Source organism: Procambarus clarkii, chromosome 90, assembly GCF_040958095.1.
Source record: "Procambarus clarkii isolate CNS0578487 chromosome 90, FALCON_Pclarkii_2.0, whole genome shotgun sequence".
Lineage (NCBI taxonomy): Eukaryota > Metazoa > Arthropoda > Malacostraca > Decapoda > Cambaridae > Procambarus > Procambarus clarkii.
In genome coordinates, this window is record NC_091239.1 from 19,703,191 (window position 1) to 19,725,064 (window position 21,874).

The following is a 21,874-nucleotide window of genomic DNA, read 5'->3' on the forward strand; positions in this document are numbered from 1 at the left end:
GTATACTGTGTGTATACTGGGTGTATACTGGATGTCAGTGTGACTATATGTTATACAATAATGTGACATGAGGAGTTGTCATCTCTTGTTGTGGTGGTCCGGTCAGTTAATGTTTCCCTTGCTTTGTTCCATTGTTCCATTATTGCTTTGTTCCATTGTTCCATTGTTGCTTTGTTCCATTGTTGTTTTGTTCCAATGTTGCTTTGTTCCATTGTTGCTTTGTTTTAATGTTGCTTTGTTCCATTGTTGCTTTGTTCCATTGTTGCTTTGTTCCATTGTTGCTTTGTTCCATTGTTGCTTTGTTCCATTGTTGCTTTGTTCCATTGTTGCTTTGTTTCAATGTTGCTTTGTTCCATTGCTGCTTTGTTCCATTCTTGCTTTGTTCCATTCTTGCTTTGTTCCAATGTTGCTTTGTTCCATTCTTGCTTTGTTCCATTCTTGCTTTGTTCCATTTTTGCTTTGTTCCATTGTTGCTTTGTTCCATTGTTGCTTTGTTCCATTGCTGCTTTGTTCCATTCTTGCTTTGTTCCATTCTTGCTTTGTTCCAATGTTGCTTTGTTCCATTGTTGCTTTGTTCCAATGTTACTTTGTTCCATTGTTGCTTTGTTCCAATGTTACTTTGTTCCATTGCTGCTTTGTTCCATTGTTGCTTGGTTCCATTGTTGTTTTGTTAAAATGTTGCTTTGTTCCACTGTTGCTTTGTTCCACTGTTGCTTTGTTCCAATGTTGCTTTGTTCCACTGTTGCTGTGTTCCATTGTTGCTCTGTTCCAATGTTGCTTTGTTCCATTGTTGCTTTGTTCCATTGTTGTTTTGTTCCAATGTTGCTTTGTTCCACTGTTGCTTTGTTCCAATGTTGCTTTGTTCCAATGTTGCTTTGTTCCAATGTTGCTTTGTTCCATTGTTGCTTTGTTCCATTGTTTTTTTTTTAAATGTTGCTTTGTTCCATTGTTGCTTTGTTCCATTGATGCTTTGTTCCCTTGTTGCTTTGGTCCATTGTTGCTTTGTTCCATTGTTGCCTTGTTCCATTGTTGCTTTGTTCCGTTGTTGCTTTGTTCCAATGTTTCTCTGTTCCATTGTTGCTTTGTTCATTGTTTCTCCCCTTGGATACTAAAGGAAGGAGCACAAGAACTGTGCCTACCACTCTCCATAGTGTATAACAAATCACTGGCAACAGGGGAACTGCCAGAAATTTGGAAAGCAGCTAATGTAGTCCCGGTATACAAGAAAGGTGATAGACAGGAGGCACTGAACTACAGGCCAGTGTCCCTAACCTGCATACCATGCAAGATGATGGAGAAGATTGTGCGAAGAAAGCTAGTGGATCACCTGGAGCGAAGGAACTTTGTAACACAGCATCAACATGGGTTCAGGGATGGCAGGTCTTGCCTCATAAGGTTACTTGAATTCTACGACCAGGCAACAAAAATAAGGCAAGAAAGAGAAGGGTGGGCAGACTGCATATTTTTGGATTGTCAGAAAGCCTTTGATATAGTGCCACACAAGAGGCTAGTGAAAAAGCTGGAGATGCAGGCTGGAGTGAAAGGGAAGGTACTCCATAGGATAAAGGAGTACCTAAGCAACAGGAGACAAAGAGTCAGTGTGAGGGGCGAGGTCTCAGAGAGGCGAGAGATTACAAGTAGAGTCCCGCAGGGGTCAATCCTTGGACCTATACTGTTTCTGATATATGTAAATGATCTCCCAGCGGGTATAGAATCGTTTCTCTCAATGTTTGCTGATGATGCAAAAATTATGAGGAGGATTGAAACAGAGGATGATAGTAGGAGGCTCCAAGATGACCTAGACAGACTGAGTGAATGGTCCAACAAATGGCTGTTGAAGTTCAACCCGAGTAAATGCAAAGTAATGAAACTAGGCAGTGGAAACAGGAGGCCAGACACAGGATACAGAATAGGAGATGAAGTACTTAATGAAACGGACAGAGAGAAAGATCTAAGAGTTGATATCACACCAAACCTGTCTCCTGAAGCCCACATAAAGAGAATAACGTCTGCGGCATATGCGAGGCTGGCTAACATCAGAACAGCGTTCAGGAACCTGTGTAAGGAATCATTCAGAATCTTGTACACAACATATGTAAGACCAATCCTGGAGTATGCGGCCCCAGCATGGAGCCCGTACCTTGTCAAGCACAAGACGAAGCTGGAAAAAGTCCAAAGGTATGCTACTAGACTAGTCCCAGAACTAAGAGGCATGAGTTACGAGGAAAGGCTGCGGGAAATGCACCTTACGACACTGGAAGATAGAAGAGTAAGGGGAGACATGATCACAACCTACAAAATCCTCAGAGGAATCGACCGGGTAAACAAGGATAAACTTTTCAACACTGGTAGGACGCGAACAAGGGGACACAGGTGGAAACTGAGTACCCACATGAGCCACAGAGACGTTAGAAGGAAATTTTTCAGTGTCAAAGTAGTTAACGGATGGAATGCATTAGGCAGTGATGTGGTGGAGGCAGACTCCATACACCATTTTAAATGTAGATGTGATAGAGCCCAGTAGGCTCAGGAACCTGTACAGCAGTTGATTGATGGTTGAGAGGCAGGACCAAAGAGCCAAAGCTCAACCCCTGCAAGCACAAATAGGTGAGTACACACACACACTGTTATTTGAAGATGTTATTTTAAATGAGGTCATATTCCCAAGGGGCTACTCAATTTGGAGACGGGACAGAAAAATCAGGAAAGGCGGTGGCGTTGCTGTGCTGGTGAAAGAACACCTAAAGGTGAAGGAAATAATGACTGCCAATCCACAAGAAGTTGACATAATAACATTAGAGATCTGCCATGAGGATGATAAACTAATGATCATAAATGCATATAGTCCACCGCTAAGCAGCACATGGTCAAAGGAGGAGCTAGATAGTAAACGAGAAGGTCTTATAACAATAATGAGAGAGATCATAGCGAGAGCGGATAACGATAGATCACGACTGTTGATAGTTGGTGACTTCAACTTGAAATCCATAGACTGGGAAGCATATGAAGCTAAAACAGAAGATTTTTGGACCTGTAAATTTGTAGACCTCATCCTGGAAACATTCTTGTAACAACATGTTAAACAAGCTACGAGGATGAGGGAAGGGGACGTTCCCTCCATGCTAGATTTGATATTTACCAGGAACGAGGAAGAAATATTTGACATTTAGTACCTTCCTCCCTTGGGTAAAAGTGACCATGTCTTTTTGGGAATAAAGTATGCAATGCGTTATAATCTGGAAGAAAATATGATAGTCGATGCAGTTGAAAAACCTGACTTTAGGAGAGGACATTATGGCCACCTTAGAAATTTTTTTAGTGAGTATAATTGGACAGACTTGTTGCTAGGCAAGGAAGTGAATGAGATGTATGTCAAGTTTTGTGAAATATATGATAAAGGCACAAAATTTTTTATACCAAAACAGAGATGCAGAACTAGGAAACAGAATTGGTTCAACAGAAATTGCGAGAGGGCCAGAGACCAAAAGACACAAAAATGGAATGAATACAGGAAGAGGCCAAACCCCCAAACATACCAGCGATACAAAGATGCGAGAAACAACTACACGGCAGTGAGGAGAGAGGCAGAAAGAAATTTTGAAAAAGGGATTGCAGACAAATGTAAAACAGAACCAGGTCTATTCTATAAATTCATAAACAACAAATTGCAGGTAAAGGATAATATTCAGAGGTTGAAAATAGGAAATAGATTCACGGAAAATGAAAAGGAAATGTGTGAAACATTAAACGAAAAGTTCCAAAGTGTGTTTGTACAAAATGAAATCTTCAGGGAACCAGACACAATAAGAATTCCAGAGAACAACTTAGAGCACATAGAGGTGTCTAGAGACGAAGTGGAAAAAATGCTCAAGGAGCTAAATAAGAACAAAGCCGTTGGTCCAGAGGGAGTTTCACCATGGGTTCTGAGAAAATGTGCACCTGAGCTCAGCATTCCACTTCAACTGATTTTTTAGGCATCCCTGTTTATAGGAGTTGTAGCTGATGTGTGGAAAATGGCTAACATAGTTCCAATCTACAAACGTGGAAGCAGGGAAGACCCCCTTAATTATAGACCTGTATCATTGACAAGTGTAATAGTCAAAATATTGGAAAAAATAATTAAAACTAAATGGGAAGACACCTGGAGAGAAATGATATTATATCAGACAGACAGTATGGTTTTCGACCAGGAAGATCCTGTGTATCGAATTTACTCAGTTTCTATGATCGAGCAACAGAGATATTACAGGAAAGAGATGGTTGGGTTGACTGCATCTATCAGGACTTGAAAAAGGCTTTCGACAGAGTTCCACATAAGAGGTTGTTCGGGAAACTGGAAAATATTGGAGGGGTGACAGGTAAGCTTCTAGCATGGATAAAAGATTTTCTGACTGAAAGAAAAATGAGGGCAGTAATCAGAGGCAATGTATCAGACTGGAGAAATGTCACAAGTGGAGTACCACAGGGTTCAGTTCTTGCACCAGTGATGTTTATTGTCTACATAAATTATCTACCAGTTGGTATACAGAATTATATGAACATGTTTGCTGATGATGCTAAGATAATAGGAAGGATAAGAAACTTAGATGATTGTCATGCCCTTCAAGATGACCTGGACAAAATAAGTATATGGAGCACCACTTGGCAAATGGAATTTAATGTTAATAAATGCCATGTTATGGAATGTGGAATAGGAGAACATAGACCCCACACAACCTATGTATTATGTGAGAAATCTTTAAAGAATTCTGTTTAAAGAAAGAGATCTAGGGGTGGTTCTAGATAGAAAACTATCACCTAAGGACCACATAAAGAATATTGTGCGAGGAGCCTATGCCACGCTTTCTACCTTCAGAATTGCTTTTAAATACATGGATGGCGATATACTAAAGAAATTGTTCACGACTTTTGTTAGGCCAAAGCTAGAATATACAGCGGTTGTGTGGTGCCCATATCTTAAGAAGCACATCAACAAACTGGAAAAGGTGCAAAGACATGCTACAAAGTGGCTCCCAGAACTGAAGAACAAGAGCTATGAGGATAGGTTAGTGGCATTAAATATGCTAAAACTTGGAGACAGAAGAAAAACAGGTGATATGATCAATACATACAAAATAGTAACAGGAATTGATAAAATCGATAGGGAAGATTTCCTGAGACCTGGAACTTTAAGAACAAGAGGTTAAAGATTTAAACTAGCTAAACACAGATGCCGAAGAAATATAAGAAAATTCACTTTCGCAAACAGAGTGGTAGACGGTTGGAACAAGTTAGGGGAGAAGGTGGTGGAGGCCAAGATCGTCAGTAGTTTCAAAGCGTTATATGACAAACAGTGCTGGAAAGACGGGACACCACGAGCGTAGCTCTCATCCTGTAACTACACTTAGGTAATTAGTAGGCATCCATCAGTCTCAGGAGACTATGGAGTTGCGCTCTGGTTGTCGCTCTGGAGTGGCCTCACCAGGGCGCAAAGCCTGGGTAGGTTGATTGGGGGAGAAGCTGTTACACTTAGTGTAACAGCTTCTTACGCTGTTACACTTAGTGTAACAGTGTAAGTGTGTTACACTTAGGTAATTACACACACACACACACATGGACATAGAACCGGAGTCATTGCTGTAAACATCTGATGCTCGAAAGGCGGGATCCAAGAGTCAATGCTCGACCCTGCAGACACAAATAGGTGAGTACAAATAGACGAGTACACACACATAAACCTCTAAGAACCCTGGATTCTCTCTTATAAAACATCACCAAAGACTGACTGAGTAATCTTCCTTATCTTAACACCAGTCTACGGGCTCACCATAGCCCGTGCTACTTGGAATCTTAATCTAGTGAATCTTAAACATCAACAACAAACCTTATCTTCCAACACTGCTAAAAAAATATTATACCTTATCCGACTGTACTGACGGAGATAAAACTCTCAGTAAGCATGATCTAGGCATCAAAGATCCTTAAGTCAAAGATGGCGTCCACCACTCTTGCGTCATCGCCCCTTAATACTTCATTCTTTACATTTCCAAACAGGAACAATATTATTGACTATATTTACCATAATCCCCCATGCAAGCTTTTCATTGAGATCATTTTTCCCTCATATAGTTTGGCTATTCCACTTCACATTATTCCTAACAATCTCCCGCTAAGAAAGAACTACTTTGCTTGGCGGAGTATTACTGGTGACACGCGGCCTCCAAGATATCACCTGTAGATTTATTCCAGTGAAACATTGTCCACTGTGTCCACAATCCTGTGTTTGTGGGCGAGAGGCCCGCTAAACCCGGCGGGCGAGAGGCCCGCTAAACCCGGCGGGCGAGAGGCCCGCTAAACCCGGCGGGCGAGAGGCTCGCTAAACCAGTCGGGCGAGAGGCCCGCTAAACCCGGCGGGCGAGAGGCCCGCTAAACCAGGCGAGCGAGAGGCCCACTAAACCCGGCGGGTGAGAGGCCCGCTAAACCCGGCGGGCTCAAAGGCCCGTTAAACCCGGCGGGCGAGAGGCCCGCTAAACCCGGCGGGCGAGAGGCCCGCTAAACCCGGCGGGCTCAAAGGCCCGTTAAACCCGGCGGGCGAGAGGCCTGCTAAACCCGGCGGGCGAGAGGCCCGCTAAACCCGGCGGGCGAGAGGCCCGCTAAACCCCGCGGGCGAGAGGCCAGCTAAACCCGGCGGGCGAGAGGCCCGCTAAACCAGGCAGGCGAGAGGCCCGCTAAACCAGGCGGGCGAGAGGACCGCTAAACCAGGCGGTCGAGAGGCCCGCTAAACCCCGCGGGCGAGAGGCCCGCTAAACCCGGCGGGCTCAGAGGCCCGTTAAACCCGGCGGGCGAGAGGCCCGCTAACCCAGGCGGGCGAGAGGCCCGCTAAACCCGGCGGGCGAGAGGCCCGCTAAACCCGGCGAGCGAAAGGCCTGCTAAACACGGCGAGCGAGAGGCCCGCTAAACCAGGCGGGCGAGAGGCCCGCTAAACCCGGCGGGCGAGAGGCCCGCTAAACCAGGCGGGCGAGAGGCCCGCTAAAGCCGGCGGGCGAGAGGCCTGCTAAACCCGGCTGGCGTGAGGCCCGCTAAACCCCGCGGGCGAGAGGCCCGCTAAACCCCGCGGGCGAGAGGCCTGCTAAACCCGGCGGGCGAGAGGCCTGCTAAACCCGACGGGCGAGAGGCCCGCTAAACCCGGCGGGCGAGAGGCCCGCTAAACCCGGCGGGCGAGAGGCCCGCTAAACCCGGCGGGCGAGAGGCCTGCTAAACCCGGCGGGCGAGAGGCCCGCTAAACCCGGCGGGCGAGAGGCCCGCTAAACCCGGCGGGCTGAAAGGCCCGTTAAACCCGGCGGGCGAGAGGCCCGCTAAACCCGGCAAGCGAGAGGCCCGCTAAACCAGGCGGGCGAGAGGCCCGCTAAACGCGGCAGGCTCAGAGGCCCATTAAACCCGGCGGGCGAGAGGCCCGCTAAACCCGGCGGGCGAGAGGCCCACTAAACCAGGCGGGCGAGAGGCCCGCTAAACCAGGCGGGTGAGAGGCCCGCTAAACCCGGCGGGCGAGAGGCCCGCTAAACCCCGCGGGCGAGAGGCCCGCTAAACTCGGCGGGCGAGAGGCCCGCTAATCCCGGCGGGCGAGAGGCCCGCTAAACCAGGCGGGCGAGAGGCCTGCTAAACCGGGCGGGCGAGAGGCCCTCAGATAATGCTATCGGTGGTCTACATCGGTTAATCGTCTGCGGCCGGCTGGCTTTCTGTGGTCTACGTCGTTTAAATCGTCTGGCTGGCTCTTAGATGTCAACTCGGAAGACAAATCCAGTTTGGGATGGTCTTGTACATCATAATCCCAAAGGGAACATGGCATCGTTTCTTCTCTTTGACTTGTGCGGGGAGCTGTCCTCTGGCGAAGAGCGGGTTTGGTAGTGGTGGGAGTTGTCTTCTGGGGAGGAGCTGTTTTGGGTTTACGGGAACGCCCTTGTTCCAAGAGGGCGCTAATCGCTTTCTTACATCCTTCAACCCCCGCAGCAGTCATTCCCAGTTATCACCACTTCTTCCTTATCTCGAGACATTTAGATCCGTACTAAATGTTGCTGTTCGTAGTACTTGATGGTCTCGCCCTTTTTGCCAATGATCAAGCCATAATTTTCGTTGGGACAGGCCAGGGTGACCATATGGCTCTCTTTCGCATCCTTAGAAGTTGGAGGCTTTTCCTTCTGACGGGTCGTTTTTGACTTGGCGGGAGATTTATTTTATATTTGAGTAGGTTTTTTCGGATCTGTAGAATGTGCTTATATAAAATCTTTAACAGATCTTTTGCAGCTTTTCACCCTTGCAGCATCTTTCCCCCTGATGGTTACCGTCTCCGTGTCACAAGAGACGAAAATTTAAACATTGTGTCGCGTCTCGAAGGCCAGATGCTAAGTACCGTGTTACCCGATAACTAATTCACACATTTGCGCTGGACAAGCCAGGGTGATGATGTAGTGAGACCCAGTCTTGTGAATGGTTTCCAGTTCCCTGGGAGACACTTCCTCTGTCGGAGATTTTGGCTCCGTTGGGAGCTCTTCTTCCTTGAGAGGAGCAAGAGGGTTTTGTGAGGAATCTGTTTTGTCCTGAGCGAAACACCTTAGTGTTTCGGCTGGATCGCAATCATTGTTGTCGTCCAAGGGCTCATTATTTTCCTTTTCATTAATATCTTCATTCTCTTCACGGTGTTCATCAGTCTCCTCTTCACGGTGTTCATCAGTCTCCTCTTCACGGTGTTCATCAGTCTCCTCTTCACGATGTTCATCAATCTCCTCTTCACGGTGTTCATCAGTCTCCTCTTCACGGTGTTCATCAGTCTCCTCTTCACGGTGTTCATCAGTCTCCTCTCCCCGGAGCTCATCCTCGTCAAGATGAAGACCATGTTCTTCCTGCTGTTCCTCATTTTATCCGCGGGTCTTGCGTGGTCCTGTGTAGTATAAACACGTTAAAAATATAATAATGAAAACCGGTACGCTTTCCCACCGACACCACAAGGGAAGGGGTTATGTAGTGGGCTCCAAACCCTGCCCTTCCAAGAAAATCTTGAGGCGTTCTGCCTTCAGTAGCATCTGCTGGCGCCGCAAGACGGGCCCTACTAAGGGCACCGAACCCCATTCAGGCTCCGGTTCTTCCTTGAGGAAAGTGGAAAGGCTCCACGTAGGCTATGAAGGGAATATTTTGATGGTTTAGATGACCTGCTTCATGAGATGAGCGAGACCGCTCTGGCTCTTGCGCCATTCAACTAATTGATTTTACAATAAATATGCTTGTAACCTTGCATGCTCTTCTCTCTACCCAAACCATATCGACCCAAATCCCAGTAAGGCCAGGCCTATAAAGATCGCACGCACAAACGTCTTCATCTTGTCTTGAGTTGATCTCGTGTTTTGCTGGATGTCAAAAAATGCTTTTGAGTTCAAAAACATAGCATAGACAAGCGCGAACAGGAAACAGGTAAATATATTATCAAAATTGCGTAAAATAGTATAGTTGGAGGCCATTGGTCTCCAGCCACGATAGCTCTGCACCCGTGGTTGTTCTTTGACAATGAAGTTTACATCAGGTGTTTGTTAGAGAACGAACCTAGAACCGTACTAGATGGTGAACTCCCAGCACAACTTTCCCTCACATAAACCTGATGCAGGGTTCATCCCAGCAAACAATGTAAGTACCTGGGAAGTGTTTAAAAGCTGTGGCAACGTTTGTTTTCACATATTAGCAATGTTAAAGTCTGTTGTTGTAAATAAGTTGCCACAACTTACGGCACTAAACGTTGGCCAAACACAATTGTGAGATATTGTGGCAACCTTAAATGTTGCATTAAAGTAGTTTGTGTGATGTTATATAAATAAAAAACATGTAGAAATATAAAAATACATATCTACATTTGGTAAAATAAAACAGGAGGATAATAAATGTGGGTTCAAATAGTTTTATTGATTTTCACAAAATGTAATCCATGATGGTGGTGGGTTATGGTTGGTGGCAGTGGTGAGTGATGGTCATAATTGGTGGTAGTGATTGATGGTGGTCGTGGCTGTTGTATGGTAGTGTGGTGTGGTAGAAATGGTATAGTGGTGGTGTGATAGTGTAGTAGTGTGATAACAAGGTGTGGTAGTGTGGTAGTGTATTTACCTAGTTGTGTTTGCGGGGGTTGAGCTTTGCTCATTTCAACCCTTCCTCTCAACTGTCAATTAATTGTTTACTAACTTATATTTTTTTCCACATCACACACACACACACACACCCAAGGAAGCAGCCCGTGACAGCTGACTAACTCCCAGGAATCTATTTACTGCTAGGTAACAGAGGCATTCAGGTTGAAAGAAACCTTGCCTCTTTGTTTCTGCCTGGTGCGGGAATCAAACCTGTGCCATAGAATTACGAGTCCTGCGCGCTATCCACCAGGCTACCAGGCCCGCTTGTGTGGTGGTGTGGTAGTGTGGTAGTGTGGTGGACTTGTCTGGTTGTGTGGTGTGATAATTATAGTGTGGTGGTGGTGGGTTAGTGCTGGTAGTGTGGTAGTGGTGGTAGTGATGGTACTGTGGTAGTGGTGGTAGTGTGGTAGTGTGGTAGTGATGGTAGTGTGGTAGTGGTGTTAGTGTGGTAGTGTGGTAGTGGTGGTAGTGATGGTAGTGGTGTTAGTGTGGTAGGGTGGTAGTGGTGTTAGTGTGGTAGTGTGGTAGTAGTGGTAGTGTGGTAGTGGTGTTAGTGTGGTAGAGGTGTTAGTGTGGTAGTGGTGGTAGTGTAGTAGTGGTGGTAGTGTGGTAGTGGTGTTAGTGTGGTAGTGGTGGTAGTGTGGTAGTAGTGTTAGTGTGGTAGTGTGGTAGTGTTGTTAGTGTGGTAGTGGTGTTAGTGTAGTAGTGGTGGTAGTAGTGTTAGTGTGGTGTAATGTTATTTCTGTGTGCAGGTTTGGGACCAGCTCCTCAATTATTTTCCACGTGTAAATTATTATGTATCTCTCCCGCCTGCGCTCTAGGGAGCCTAAATCTGTACTCCCTTGAGCGCAGGCGGGAGAGATACATAATAATTTACACGTGGAAAATATTAGAGGGGCTGGTCCCAAACCTGCACACAGAAATAACATCACATGAGACCAGAAGACATGGCAGGATGTGCAGAATACCCCCGTTGAAAAGCAGAGGTGCAACAGGTACTCTGAGAGAGAACTCTATCAACATCAGAGGCCCGAGACTGTTCAACACGCTTCCACTACACATAAGGGGCATAACTGGCCGACCCCTCACAGTGTTCAAGAGAGAACTATCAACATCAGAGGTCCGAGACTGTTCAACACGCTTCCGCTACACATAAGGGGCATAACTGGCCGACCCCTCACAGTGTTCAAGAGAGAACTATTAACATCAGAGGCCCGAGACTGTTCAACACGCTTCCACTACACACAAGGGACATAACTGGCCGACCCCTCACAGTGTTCAAGAGAGAACTATCAACATCAGAGGCCCGAGACTGTTCAACACGCTTCCACTACACATAACTGGCCGACCCCTCACAGTGTTCAAGAGAGAACTATTAACATCAGAGGCCCGAGACTGTTCAACACGCTTCCACTACACACAAGGGACATAACTGGCCGACCCCTCACAGTGTTCAAGAGAGAACTATCAACATCAGAGGCCCGAGACTGTTCAACACGCTTCCACTACACATAAGGGACATAACTGGCCGACCCCTCACAGTGTTCAAGAGAGAACTATCAACATCAGAGGCCCGAGACTGTTCAACACGCTTCCACTACACATAACTGGCCGACCCCTCACAGTGTTCAAGAGAGAACTATTAACATCAGAGGCCCGAGACTGTTCAACACGCTTCCACTACACACAAGGGACATAACTGGCCGACCCCTCACAGTGTTCAAGAGAGAACTATCAACATCAGAGGCCCGAGACTGTTCAACACGCTTCCACTACACATAAGGGACATAACTGGCCGACCCCTCACAGTGTTCAAGAGAGAACTATCAACATCAGAGGCCCGAGACTGTTCAACACGCTTCCACTACACATAAGGGACATAACTGGCCGACCCCTCACAGTGTTCAAGAGAGAACTATCAACATCAGAGGCCCGAGACTGTTCAACACGCTTCCACTACACATAAGGGACATAACTGGCCGACCCCTCACAGTGTTCAAGAGAGAGCTATCAACATCAGAGGCCCGAGACTGTTCAACACGCTTCCACTACACATAACTGGCCGACCCCTCACAGTGTTCAAGAGAGAACTATTAACATCAGAGGCCCGAGACTGTTCAACACGCTTCCACTACACACAAGGGACATAACTGGCCGACCCCTCACAGTGTTCAAGAGAGAACTATCAACATCAGAGGCCCGAGACTGTTCAACACGCTTCCACTACACATAAGGGACATAACTGGCCGACCCCTCACAGTGTTCAAGAGAGAACTATCAACATCAGAGGCCCGAGACTGTTCAACACGCTTCCACTACACATAACTGGCCGACCCCTCACAGTGTTCAAGAGAGAACTATTAACATCAGAGGCCCGAGACTGTTCAACACGCTTCCACTACACACAAGGGACATAACTGGCCGACCCCTCACAGTGTTCAAGAGAGAACTATCAACATCAGAGGCCCGAGACTGTTCAACACGCTTCCACTACACATAAGGGACATAACTGGCCGACCCCTCACAGTGTTCAAGAGAGAACTATCAACATCAGAGGCCCGAGACTGTTCAACACGCTTCCACTACACATAAGGGACATAACTGGCCGACCCCTCACAGTGTTCAAGAGAGAACTATCAACATCAGAGGCCCGAGACTGTTCAACACGCTTCCACTACACATAAGGGACATAACTGGCCGACCCCTCACAGTGTTCAAGAGAGAGCTATCAACATCAGAGGCCCGAGACTGTTCAACACGCTTCCACTACACACAAGGGACATAACTGGCCGACCCCTCACAGTGTTCAAGAGAGAACTATCAACATCAGAGGCCCGAGACTGTTCAACACGCTTCCACTACACATAAGGGACATAACTGGCCGACCCCTCACAGTGTTCAAGAGAGAACTATCAACATCAGAGGCCCGAGACTGTTCAACACGCTTCCACTACACATAAGGGACATAACTGGCCGACCCCTCACAGTGTTCAAGAGAGAACTATCAACATCAGAGGCCCGAGACTGTTCAACACGCTTCTACTACACATAACTGGCCGACCCCTCACAGTGTTCAAGAGAGAACTATTAACATCAGCGGCCCGAGACTGTTCAACCCGCTTCCACTACACACAAGGGACATAACTGGCCGACCCCTCACAGTGTTCAAGAGAGAACTATCAACATCAGAGGCCCGAGACTGTTCAACACGCTTCCACTACACATAAGGGACATAACTGGCCGACCCCTCACAGTGTTCAAGAGAGAACTATCAACATCAGAGGCCCGAGACTGTTCAACACGCTTCCACTACACATAAGGGACATAACTGGCCGACCCCTCACAGTGTTCAAGAGAGAACTATCAACATCAGAGGCCCGAGACTGTTCAACACGCTTCCACTACACATAAGGGACATAACTGGCCGACCCCTCACAGTGTTCAAGAGAGAGCTATCAACATCAGAGGCCCGAGACTGTTCAACACGCTTCCACTACACACAAGGGACATAACTGGCCGACCCCTCACAGTGTTCAAGAGAGAACTATCAACATCAGAGGCCCGAGACTGTTCAACACGCTTCCACTACACATAAGGGACATAACTGGCCGACCCCTCACAGTGTTCAAGAGAGAACTATCAACATCAGAGGCCCGAGACTGTTCAACACGCTTCCACTACACATAAGGGACATAACTGGCCGACCCCTCACAGTGTTCAAGAGAGAACTATCAACATCAGAGGCCCGAGACTGTTCAACACGTGTTATGATCTCAGCCTGCAGGAGAAACGAGTCTCCCTTCTTGAGAGTTATTCAGCAAGCCTGACCTAACTAGAAGGTCTAGCAAATATTGAGGTGATAACCCATGTGAAAAATGGTAGGGTGGATTCAATGAACAATTTAAGATTATGGGCAATGAAGAAGAAAACAGATAAATGACTGGCTAGGAGATGTGGACATTTTGCTGGAGGCGTGAGGCTCGCTTCTGGAGGACCTTGACCTCACTTGAGTGCCAGACATCGCAGGGGGAAGCCGCGCTCCGTTGAGCTCCCGCCAGAAGGGATCCCCTAGTGATATATCTCTAAGAGAAGAGAAGTGTGCAGACGTACCAGCTGTGGAATCGAGCTGGGAACGTTGTGGTCTCAAGTCCTGGTCGACGAGCAGATTAAATCGCCCAGAAGCATTATTGTGGGCTGTGTGGAGCGCCCTGACCAGACGCCGTCAGAGGGAAAGCGCCCTCGACCAATTAATCTGTGGTAAGCACGATAAACGCCAGTTCATAGTGATTATTTGTAGTTGGTCGTGTGCCCAGCGACAGTAGCGATGTTTATTTATAGGTTAGACATGTTTTAATAAGGCAGAAGGCCTGAAATAGGAGAGTGAAGAGGGAGGAGCACGGAGCGACGTCCGTCCGCTCTGAGCGCTGGCGGACGACTGAGGGAGCCCGGCTCCGGATGGAGGAAGACCCTCCCAGTGAGTGAGGACCGCCGCAGGCGAGGTGGAGTATGGACCCGCCCAAAACGGGGGAGTCCACTCTCACTGTATGTAGAGAACAGATAGAGGTTTGAGGCAAGCATATTGTGTGGTTATTTTTGTTTATGTGTTAAAGGGGAACATTTTATTGGAACGTCGATGGGTTGCAGGTTTGTCTTTGGGGAAGAAGTTGCTGAGAACTTCGAAGCCAGCAGATGATGTAGCTGATGAGACTCCAAGGTAGTGGAGCAGAGGACCTCGAGCTGTGAGGAGAAGCAGCAGTGAAGAGGAGTGTCACGTGCTTCTGTAGAGGTGGTGTAGCAGCCAAGAGAGCTGTGGAAGAACCTAACAGAAGGGTGAAGCACCGTAGTTGCACAAGGAAACTTCATGATAGCAGCCTGGAGGAGCTGCAGAGGATCCTGGTAGTGAAGCCCGGAAGAACCTAAGGATATTAGGGTTGTGAACTTCCAGAGGTGGAAGGGGAAGTTCTGGTGGATTACTAGTAGGGAGTTGATAGTGTTTGGTTGTCATTAGCGTGCAAGACGCAGTGAGAGGTGAGTGACTGTTGGCATCCTTATGTCAAGGAGTTTTTATACTGAAGTATCAATGAACATTTATACTGGTATATGTTATTGCATTCAAATGCTGATTTTCTATATATATATGTTATCTTGTTGATGGTGCAACAGTGTGTAGGCTTGACCAACTTGAGGAGGTTAATAGTATCAGGTGGTGAACCAGGAGATAGGATACCACTTGATAAGCTGATAATAGAGTTCTGATGGTATTGGAGTGCAACCTGATTGTGATATTATAGAGTATAGGATTCATTATTATTATATGTGTGTATGTATCGTGTATGTGCTTTGTTCAGTAAATGTGTCACAATTTGCTGGTGTTTGCCCTTGTCCTAGTGAGGCTTCCCAGGAAGTAGTGAAGAAGGAGAGAGAGAGAGAAAGAGCCAAGAACCACTGCTGTGGACAGGGTAAGAGGTAATACTAGTAAGTCCTAGGGGATTGAGGAGATCATATCTCATAAGGAGAGAGTGGGGAGTCACAGCGGCTCGAGTGGGTGTGTGCACGTGACAACGAGGCTAAGTGTTGGAGCCGCATCCCCTAAACGTGTGACGTTGAGCCCCTCTCCAAGAGCCAGAAGCGCCAAGGGTGATCTCCTAGTATAAGCACTCTGCCGAGTTGTGGGTTGGGTTGTCCATAGAGAAGGATCGACGACGACAACACCAACCAACCCACAGTTTATGATAAATTGGGGGGCCCGTCCGGGATAGTGAACTGACACACCCACACCCTGTCCAAGAGTGGATTTGTACACCCTTGCTGAAATAGGTAAACTGTGTGACCGCAGGTGTATACTCTCTCTCTTGGGAAGACTCACAGGACAAGATGGATAAGGTGCAAGCGTTTGTGGAGGCAGGCAAGCCTGAGGACTTAGAAGGTTGCACGAGGGATCAATTGAAGCAAATAGCAGAAAAATGTGGCATCAGGTTGAGAGCATCTAAAGTAGCTGGGATGAAGGATGAGATCCTGAGGCAGTTGAGAGCCAGAAGTGAAGCGGCAGAACAAGGAGCCCAGGAAGGAGCTGAAAGTAGAAAGGAGGATGATGGGCAGGATGAAGTGAGATCCCAGGGATCGAGTAGGAGCAGCAAGAGTAGCCGCAGTAGCAGGAGTAGCCGGAATAGGAGCTTGGAGAGATTCCAGTTAGAGCTCCAGATGCAGCGTGAGGACAAGGAGAGACAGTTCCAGCTGGAAAAGATGAAATTAGAACTCCAGATGAAAAATGAAGCCGAGAAGGAAAAAGAGAAAACCAGACTGGAAGTAGAAAAAGAGAAAACCAAACTGGAAGTAGAAAAAGAGAAAACCAGAGTAAGGGAACTGGAGTTGGAACAAGAGAAAGAAAAAGAGAAAGCAAGACTAGAGGTCGAAAAAGAAAAAGAGAGAACAAAACAAATGCAGATAGAAGCGAACAGAACCTTGGCTGAGCAAAGGATTGAACATGGGTTGCCAGAGAGCACCACCCAGGTATCACACCCACCAGATGTTAGGGTTAGGGAGAAGGACATTCCCTTGTTTGTGCCCGAAGAGGCAGAGAGCTTCTTCGAGCATTTTGAGAAAGTAGCCAGTATCAAGGAGTGGCCACAGGAGGAATGGGCCCAGCTGGTCCAGTTAAGATTGACCGGTGCAGCCAGGGAGGCATACACCCAATTGTCACTGGAAGAGTGCCAAGATTACGCCACAGTAAAGAGCAGCATATTGCGCTCGTTTCAGTTAACCCCAGAAGCTTATAGAAAGCGCTTCAGAGAGATGATCAAAGTTGGAGCGTGTACGTTTGCGGAGACAGCAAGAGATCTGGAAAGACGATTCCAGAAGTGGATTGAGGCTGCTGGAGTTGGATCTTATGCTGACCTGAAGCAACTGATGGTCATGGAGAAGTTCTTGGAGATGATGCATCCTGAAACAAAGTTCAAGATCCAAGAAGCAGGGATAATGGAGGTGAAAGATGCCGCAGATAGGGCGGATATGATTACTGAAGCATACAATAGCTTGAGGGAGAACAGAGTGAGAAGCGAGGCGAGACGCAGCAATGGCAGATCCAATGGAGTCTGGGGAGGAAGAAATTACGAGAGGCCCAGAAGAGTCTGGGATGAGAAAAATTTTGATAAATGGGCAGATAAAAGTAAGTACCCTAAAACTCAGAAGAGTAGGTCGCGCACTTCGTCTGAAAGTGAGGATGGAGGAGCAAAACGAGAAACTAATCGTTATCCTGGAAATCAAGAGTCCAGTAGAACCCCACAGAGTGCAAGTAGTGTACCTGGCCCGAGGAATTCTCATGCGAGTGGACAGAGTCAGAGCTACTCTGGTACATATAGAAGAGACTTTTCCCAGATGAGATGTTACAATTGTAACGGATTGGGTCACGTGATGCGAGATTGTAGACAGGGCAAGAGAGTTGTGACCCTGGCCATGTGTGACCCCGGAAGTAAATATACTAATGTGTTCCGAGACAAACCACAGAAAGTGAACTTAGTGAACGAGAGGTATAGGCCGTTCATGAGCAAAGGTTGGATCAGTGTAGGAGGCCAACCTGAGGTAGAAGTTGGTATCTTAAGAGATACCGGAGCAAATCAGAGCTTGATTACGAGAAGCCTGATTGGGAATGATCGACGGTTAGCTGGCAGGAGTAAGATGAGAGTATATGGGTTATTGTCGGAGAGTGACATGCCCGTATGTGCTGTCCAGCTAAGGTCGGAATATGTGTCGGCAGAGGTGATGTTGGGAGTATGCCCCGACATACCTGTTCCAGGAGTCCAAGTGATCCTGGGGAATGACTTGTGCGGGACAAAGGTGTTGCCGAGAGTCGTAGCGGAGACTGTGCCAGAGGAGTGCCCAGAAGGCCACTGCACGAGTGGGACACCTGAGAGTGTGAACCTGACTGACATCCGAGGAGATGAGTCAGGAGACCGCCAAGCCATTGAAAACCCTGTCTCGGTAGTGACGAAGGCAGAGGTGGCCGACAAGGAAGACACTGGAGAAGATGAGACAGTGTCGATTCAACCGGTGGAAGATATCGATGTAGATATAGCATGGCTATTTGATGAAGGTCCAGCCCAGGAAAATGAAGTCTTGGTGAGGTCAAAAGTGAGGATGACCCAGCCGAAGAAGAATCATGTGAAGAGAGCGGACCTGAGTAGAGCCCAGACTGCTGAAATTAAGAGTCGGAAGGCGAATGCAACTGTGCTGAGTATGAATGAGGAAAGATGTGGACATACTGAGGACGGGAGTAGAGCGTCACGTTGTCCACGAGCACAGAGGCATAGGGATAGTGGAGTTAAGTTGTTTGAGATGTCAGGAGTTGACAGGTTTCACAGAAAACGTGGCGGAGAGATAGTGAAGAAGAGTAGTAGCCGAGAAAATGAAAGGAGAAGAGACAGTATGTGTGGAGAGATGCTTACGAGCACTTTGGGAGAGGCAAAGCGACATGTATGGTCGAGTGCTGTTGGATGTAGTATAGTGCCCGAAGAAACTTTTAGGGAACGAAGAAGAGTTGAAGGAGAAGAAATAGAGCTGTATAGAAGTGAAAAGTGTGGGAAGAGGAAGATGATACAAGCATGGAGGAATAGAGGAAAGCCGAGGACTCGATGGAAGTCGAACAGGATGAGGTCTCGGATAAATGAGGAGACAAAAGGGAGGATCGTCAGTGAAGACGAGGAAGTGAAGTATGATGACAGGAGACGAAAGTATAACGGCAGTAGATGGAAGTATGAAGGCGACAGAGGAGATACAGACAGTAGATGTCTGACTCTGGACGGGAAGAGAAGGAGACGAGGAAACGGAGGGTGGAGACAGTAAGTAGAGTGGACCAATGGAGTGCAGGCGTCCAAGGAGGACAGCCTAGCCAAGAGGTGCCAGAGAGGTCAGATCATTTGTGAGAAGAACATGTTCCTGGAGAGTTGTGAGCCAGATGTTGCAAGGTGCAACGAATTAATTGCAGACTCCTAAGAGAGTATATGGGGGGAAGAACGAGACAGTGTGGTGGCGGATGTATTATCCCGAGCTTTGCCACTGGAATAACTCTCAAAAATAAGGGGAGGGGAGTGTTATGATCTCAGCCTGCAGGAGAAACGAGTCTCCCTTCTTGAGAGTTATTCAGCAAGCCTGACCTAACTAGAAGGTCTAGCAAATATTGAGGTGATAACCCATGTGAAAAATGGTAGGGTGGATTCAATGAACAATTTAAGATTATGGGCAATGAAGAAGAAAACAGATAAATGACTGGCTAGGAGATGTGGACATTTTGCTGGAGGCGTGAGGCTCGCTTCTGGAGGACCTTGACCTCACTTGAGTGCCAGACATCGCAGGGGGAAGCCGCGCTCCGTTGAGCTCCCGCCAGAAGGGATCCCCTAGTGATATATCTCTAAGAGAAGAGAAGTGTGCAGACGTACCAGCTGTGGAATCGAGCTGGGAACGTTGTGGTCTCAAGTCCTGGTCGACGAGCAGATTAAATCGCCCAGAAGCATTATTGTGGGCTGTGTGGAGCGCCCTGACCAGACGCCGTCAGAGGGAAAGCGCCCTCGACCAATTAATCTGTGGTAAGCACGATAAACGTCAGTTCATAGTGATTATTTGTAGTTGGTCGTGTGCCCAGCGACAGTAGCGATGTTTATTTATAGGTTAGACATGTTTTAATAAGGCAGAAGGCCTGAAATAGGAGAGTGAAGAGGGAGGAGCACGGAGCGACGTCCGTCCGCTCTGAGCGCTGGCGGACGACTGAGGGAGCCCGGCTCCGGATGGAGGAAGACCCTCCCAGTGAGTGAGGACCGCCGCAGGCGAGGTGGAGTATGGACCCGCCCAAAACGGGGGAGTCCACTCTCACTGTATGTAGAGAACAGATAGAGGTTTGAGGCAAGCATATTGTGTGGTTATTTTTGTTTATGTGTTAAAGGGGAACATTTTATTGGAACGTCGATGGGTTGCAGGTTTGTCTTTGGGGAAGAAGTTGCTGAGAACTTCGAAGCCAGCAGATGATGTAGCTGATGAGACTCCAAGGTAGTGGAGCAGAGGACCTCGAGCTGTGAGGAGAAGCAGCAGTGAAGAGGAGTGTCACGTGCTTCTGTAGAGGTGGTGTAGCAGCCAAGAGAGCTGTGGAAGAACCTAACAGAAGGGTGAAGCACCGTAGTTGCACAAGGAAACTTCATGATAGCAGCCTGGAGGAGCTGCAGAGGATCCTGGTAGTGAAGCCCGGAAGAACCTAAGGATATTAGGGTTGTGAACTTCCAGAGGTGGAAGGGGAAGTTCTGGTGGATTACTAGTAGGGAGTTGATAGTGTTTGGTTGTCATTAGCGTGCAAGACGCAGTGAGAGGTGAGTGACTGTTGGCATCCTTATGTCAAGGAGTTTTTATACTGAAGTATCAATGAACATTTATACTGGTATATGTTATTGCATTCAAATGCTGATTTTCTATATATATATGTTATCTTGTTGATGGTGCAACAGTGTGTAGGCTTGACCAACTTGAGGAGGTTAATAGTATCAGGTGGTGAACCAGGAGATAGGATACCACTTGATAAGCTGATAATAGAGTTCTGATGGTATTGGAGTGCAACCTGATTGTGATATTATAGAGTATAGGATTCATTATTATTATATGTGTGTATGTATCGTGTATGTGCTTTGTTCAGTAAATGTGTCACAATTTGCTGGTGTTTGCCCTTGTCCTAGTGAGGCTTCCCAGGAAGTAGTGAAGAAGGAGAGAGAGAGAGAAAGAGCCAAGAACCACTGCTGTGGACAGGGTAAGAGGTAATACTAGTAAGTCCTAGGGGATTGAGGAGATCATATCTCATAAGGAGAGAGTGGGGAGTCACAGCGGCTCGAGTGGGTGTGTGCACGTGACAACGAGGCTAAGTGTTGGAGCCGCATCCCCTAAACGTGTGACGTTGAGCCCCTCTCCAAGAGCCAGAAGCGCCAAGGGTGATCTCCTAGTATAAGCACTCTGCCGAGTTGTGGGTTGGGTTGTCCATAGAGAAGGATCGACGACGACAACACCAACCAACCCACAGTTTATGATACACGCTTCCACTACACATAAGGGACATAACTGGCCGACCCCTCACAGTGTTCAAGAGAGAACTATCAACATCAGAGGCCCGAGACTGTTCAACACGCTTCCACTACACATAAGGGACATAACTGGCCGACCCCTCACAGTGTTCAAGAGAGAACTATCAACATCAGAGGCCCGAGACTGTTCAACACGCTTCCACTACACATAACTGGCCGACCCCTCACAGTGTTCAAGAGAGAACTATCAACATCAGAGGCCCGAGACTGTTCAACACGCTTCCACTACACACACGGGACATAACTGGCCGACCCCTCACAGTGTTCATGAGAGAACTGGATAAGCACCTCCAAAGGATACCTGATCAACCAGGCTGTGACTCATACGTCAGGCTGCGAGCAGCCGTGTCCAACAGCCTGGTTGATCAGTTCAGCAACCAGGAGGCCTGGTCGACAACCGGGCCGCGGGGACACTAAGCCCCGAAAGCACCTCATGGTAACCTCAAGGTGTTAGTGGCGTTTGTGTGATAGTGGTGGTAGTGTGGTAGTGATGGTAGTGGTGTTAGTGTGGTAGTGGTGTTAGTGTGGTAGTGATGGTTGTGTGGTATTGGTGTTAGTGTGGTAGTGATGGTAGTGTGGTAGTGGTGTTAGTGTGGTAGTGGTGTTAGTGTGGTAGTGGTG

The 21,874-nt window shown here is 47.5% G+C and overlaps 3 protein-coding genes and 2 long non-coding RNA genes across 5 annotated transcripts; 2 read left to right on the top strand and 3 right to left on the bottom strand.

The window, feature by feature from the left end:
• Positions 1-224: 224 nt before the first annotated feature.
• Positions 225-596, bottom strand: LOC138359431 (uncharacterized). The gene has a single exon (XM_069318570.1). It carries the CDS (start codon positions 594-596, stop codon positions 225-227), a length of 372 nt encoding a protein of 123 aa, XP_069174671.1.
• A 74-nt stretch (positions 597-670) lies between these two features.
• Positions 671-1,075, bottom strand: LOC138359432 (A-kinase anchor protein 5-like). Its single transcript, XM_069318571.1, has one exon. It carries the CDS (start codon positions 1,073-1,075, stop codon positions 671-673), a length of 405 nt encoding a protein of 134 aa, XP_069174672.1.
• A 6,955-nt stretch (positions 1,076-8,030) lies between these two features.
• On the bottom strand, positions 8,031-9,413 carry LOC138359433 (aspartic and glutamic acid-rich protein-like). The gene is made up of 3 exons (XM_069318572.1): positions 9,339-9,413; positions 8,430-8,876; positions 8,031-8,192 (listed from the first exon to the last, which is right to left on the bottom strand). The coding sequence occupies exons 1-3, from the start codon at positions 9,411-9,413 to the stop codon at positions 8,031-8,033; spliced, it is 684 nt and encodes a 227-aa protein (XP_069174673.1).
• Positions 9,414-13,918: 4,505 nt separating this feature from the next.
• LOC138359295 (uncharacterized) lies at positions 13,919-15,510 on the top strand. The gene is made up of 2 exons (XR_011225918.1): positions 13,919-14,402; positions 14,790-15,510. It is a non-coding gene; the product is annotated as an uncharacterized lncRNA (long non-coding RNA).
• Positions 15,511-18,215: 2,705 nt separating this feature from the next.
• On the top strand, positions 18,216-20,831 carry LOC138359294 (uncharacterized). The gene is made up of 2 exons (XR_011225917.1): positions 18,216-19,723; positions 20,111-20,831. It is a non-coding gene; the product is annotated as an uncharacterized lncRNA (long non-coding RNA).
• The last annotated feature ends 1,043 nt before the right edge of the window (positions 20,832-21,874 follow it).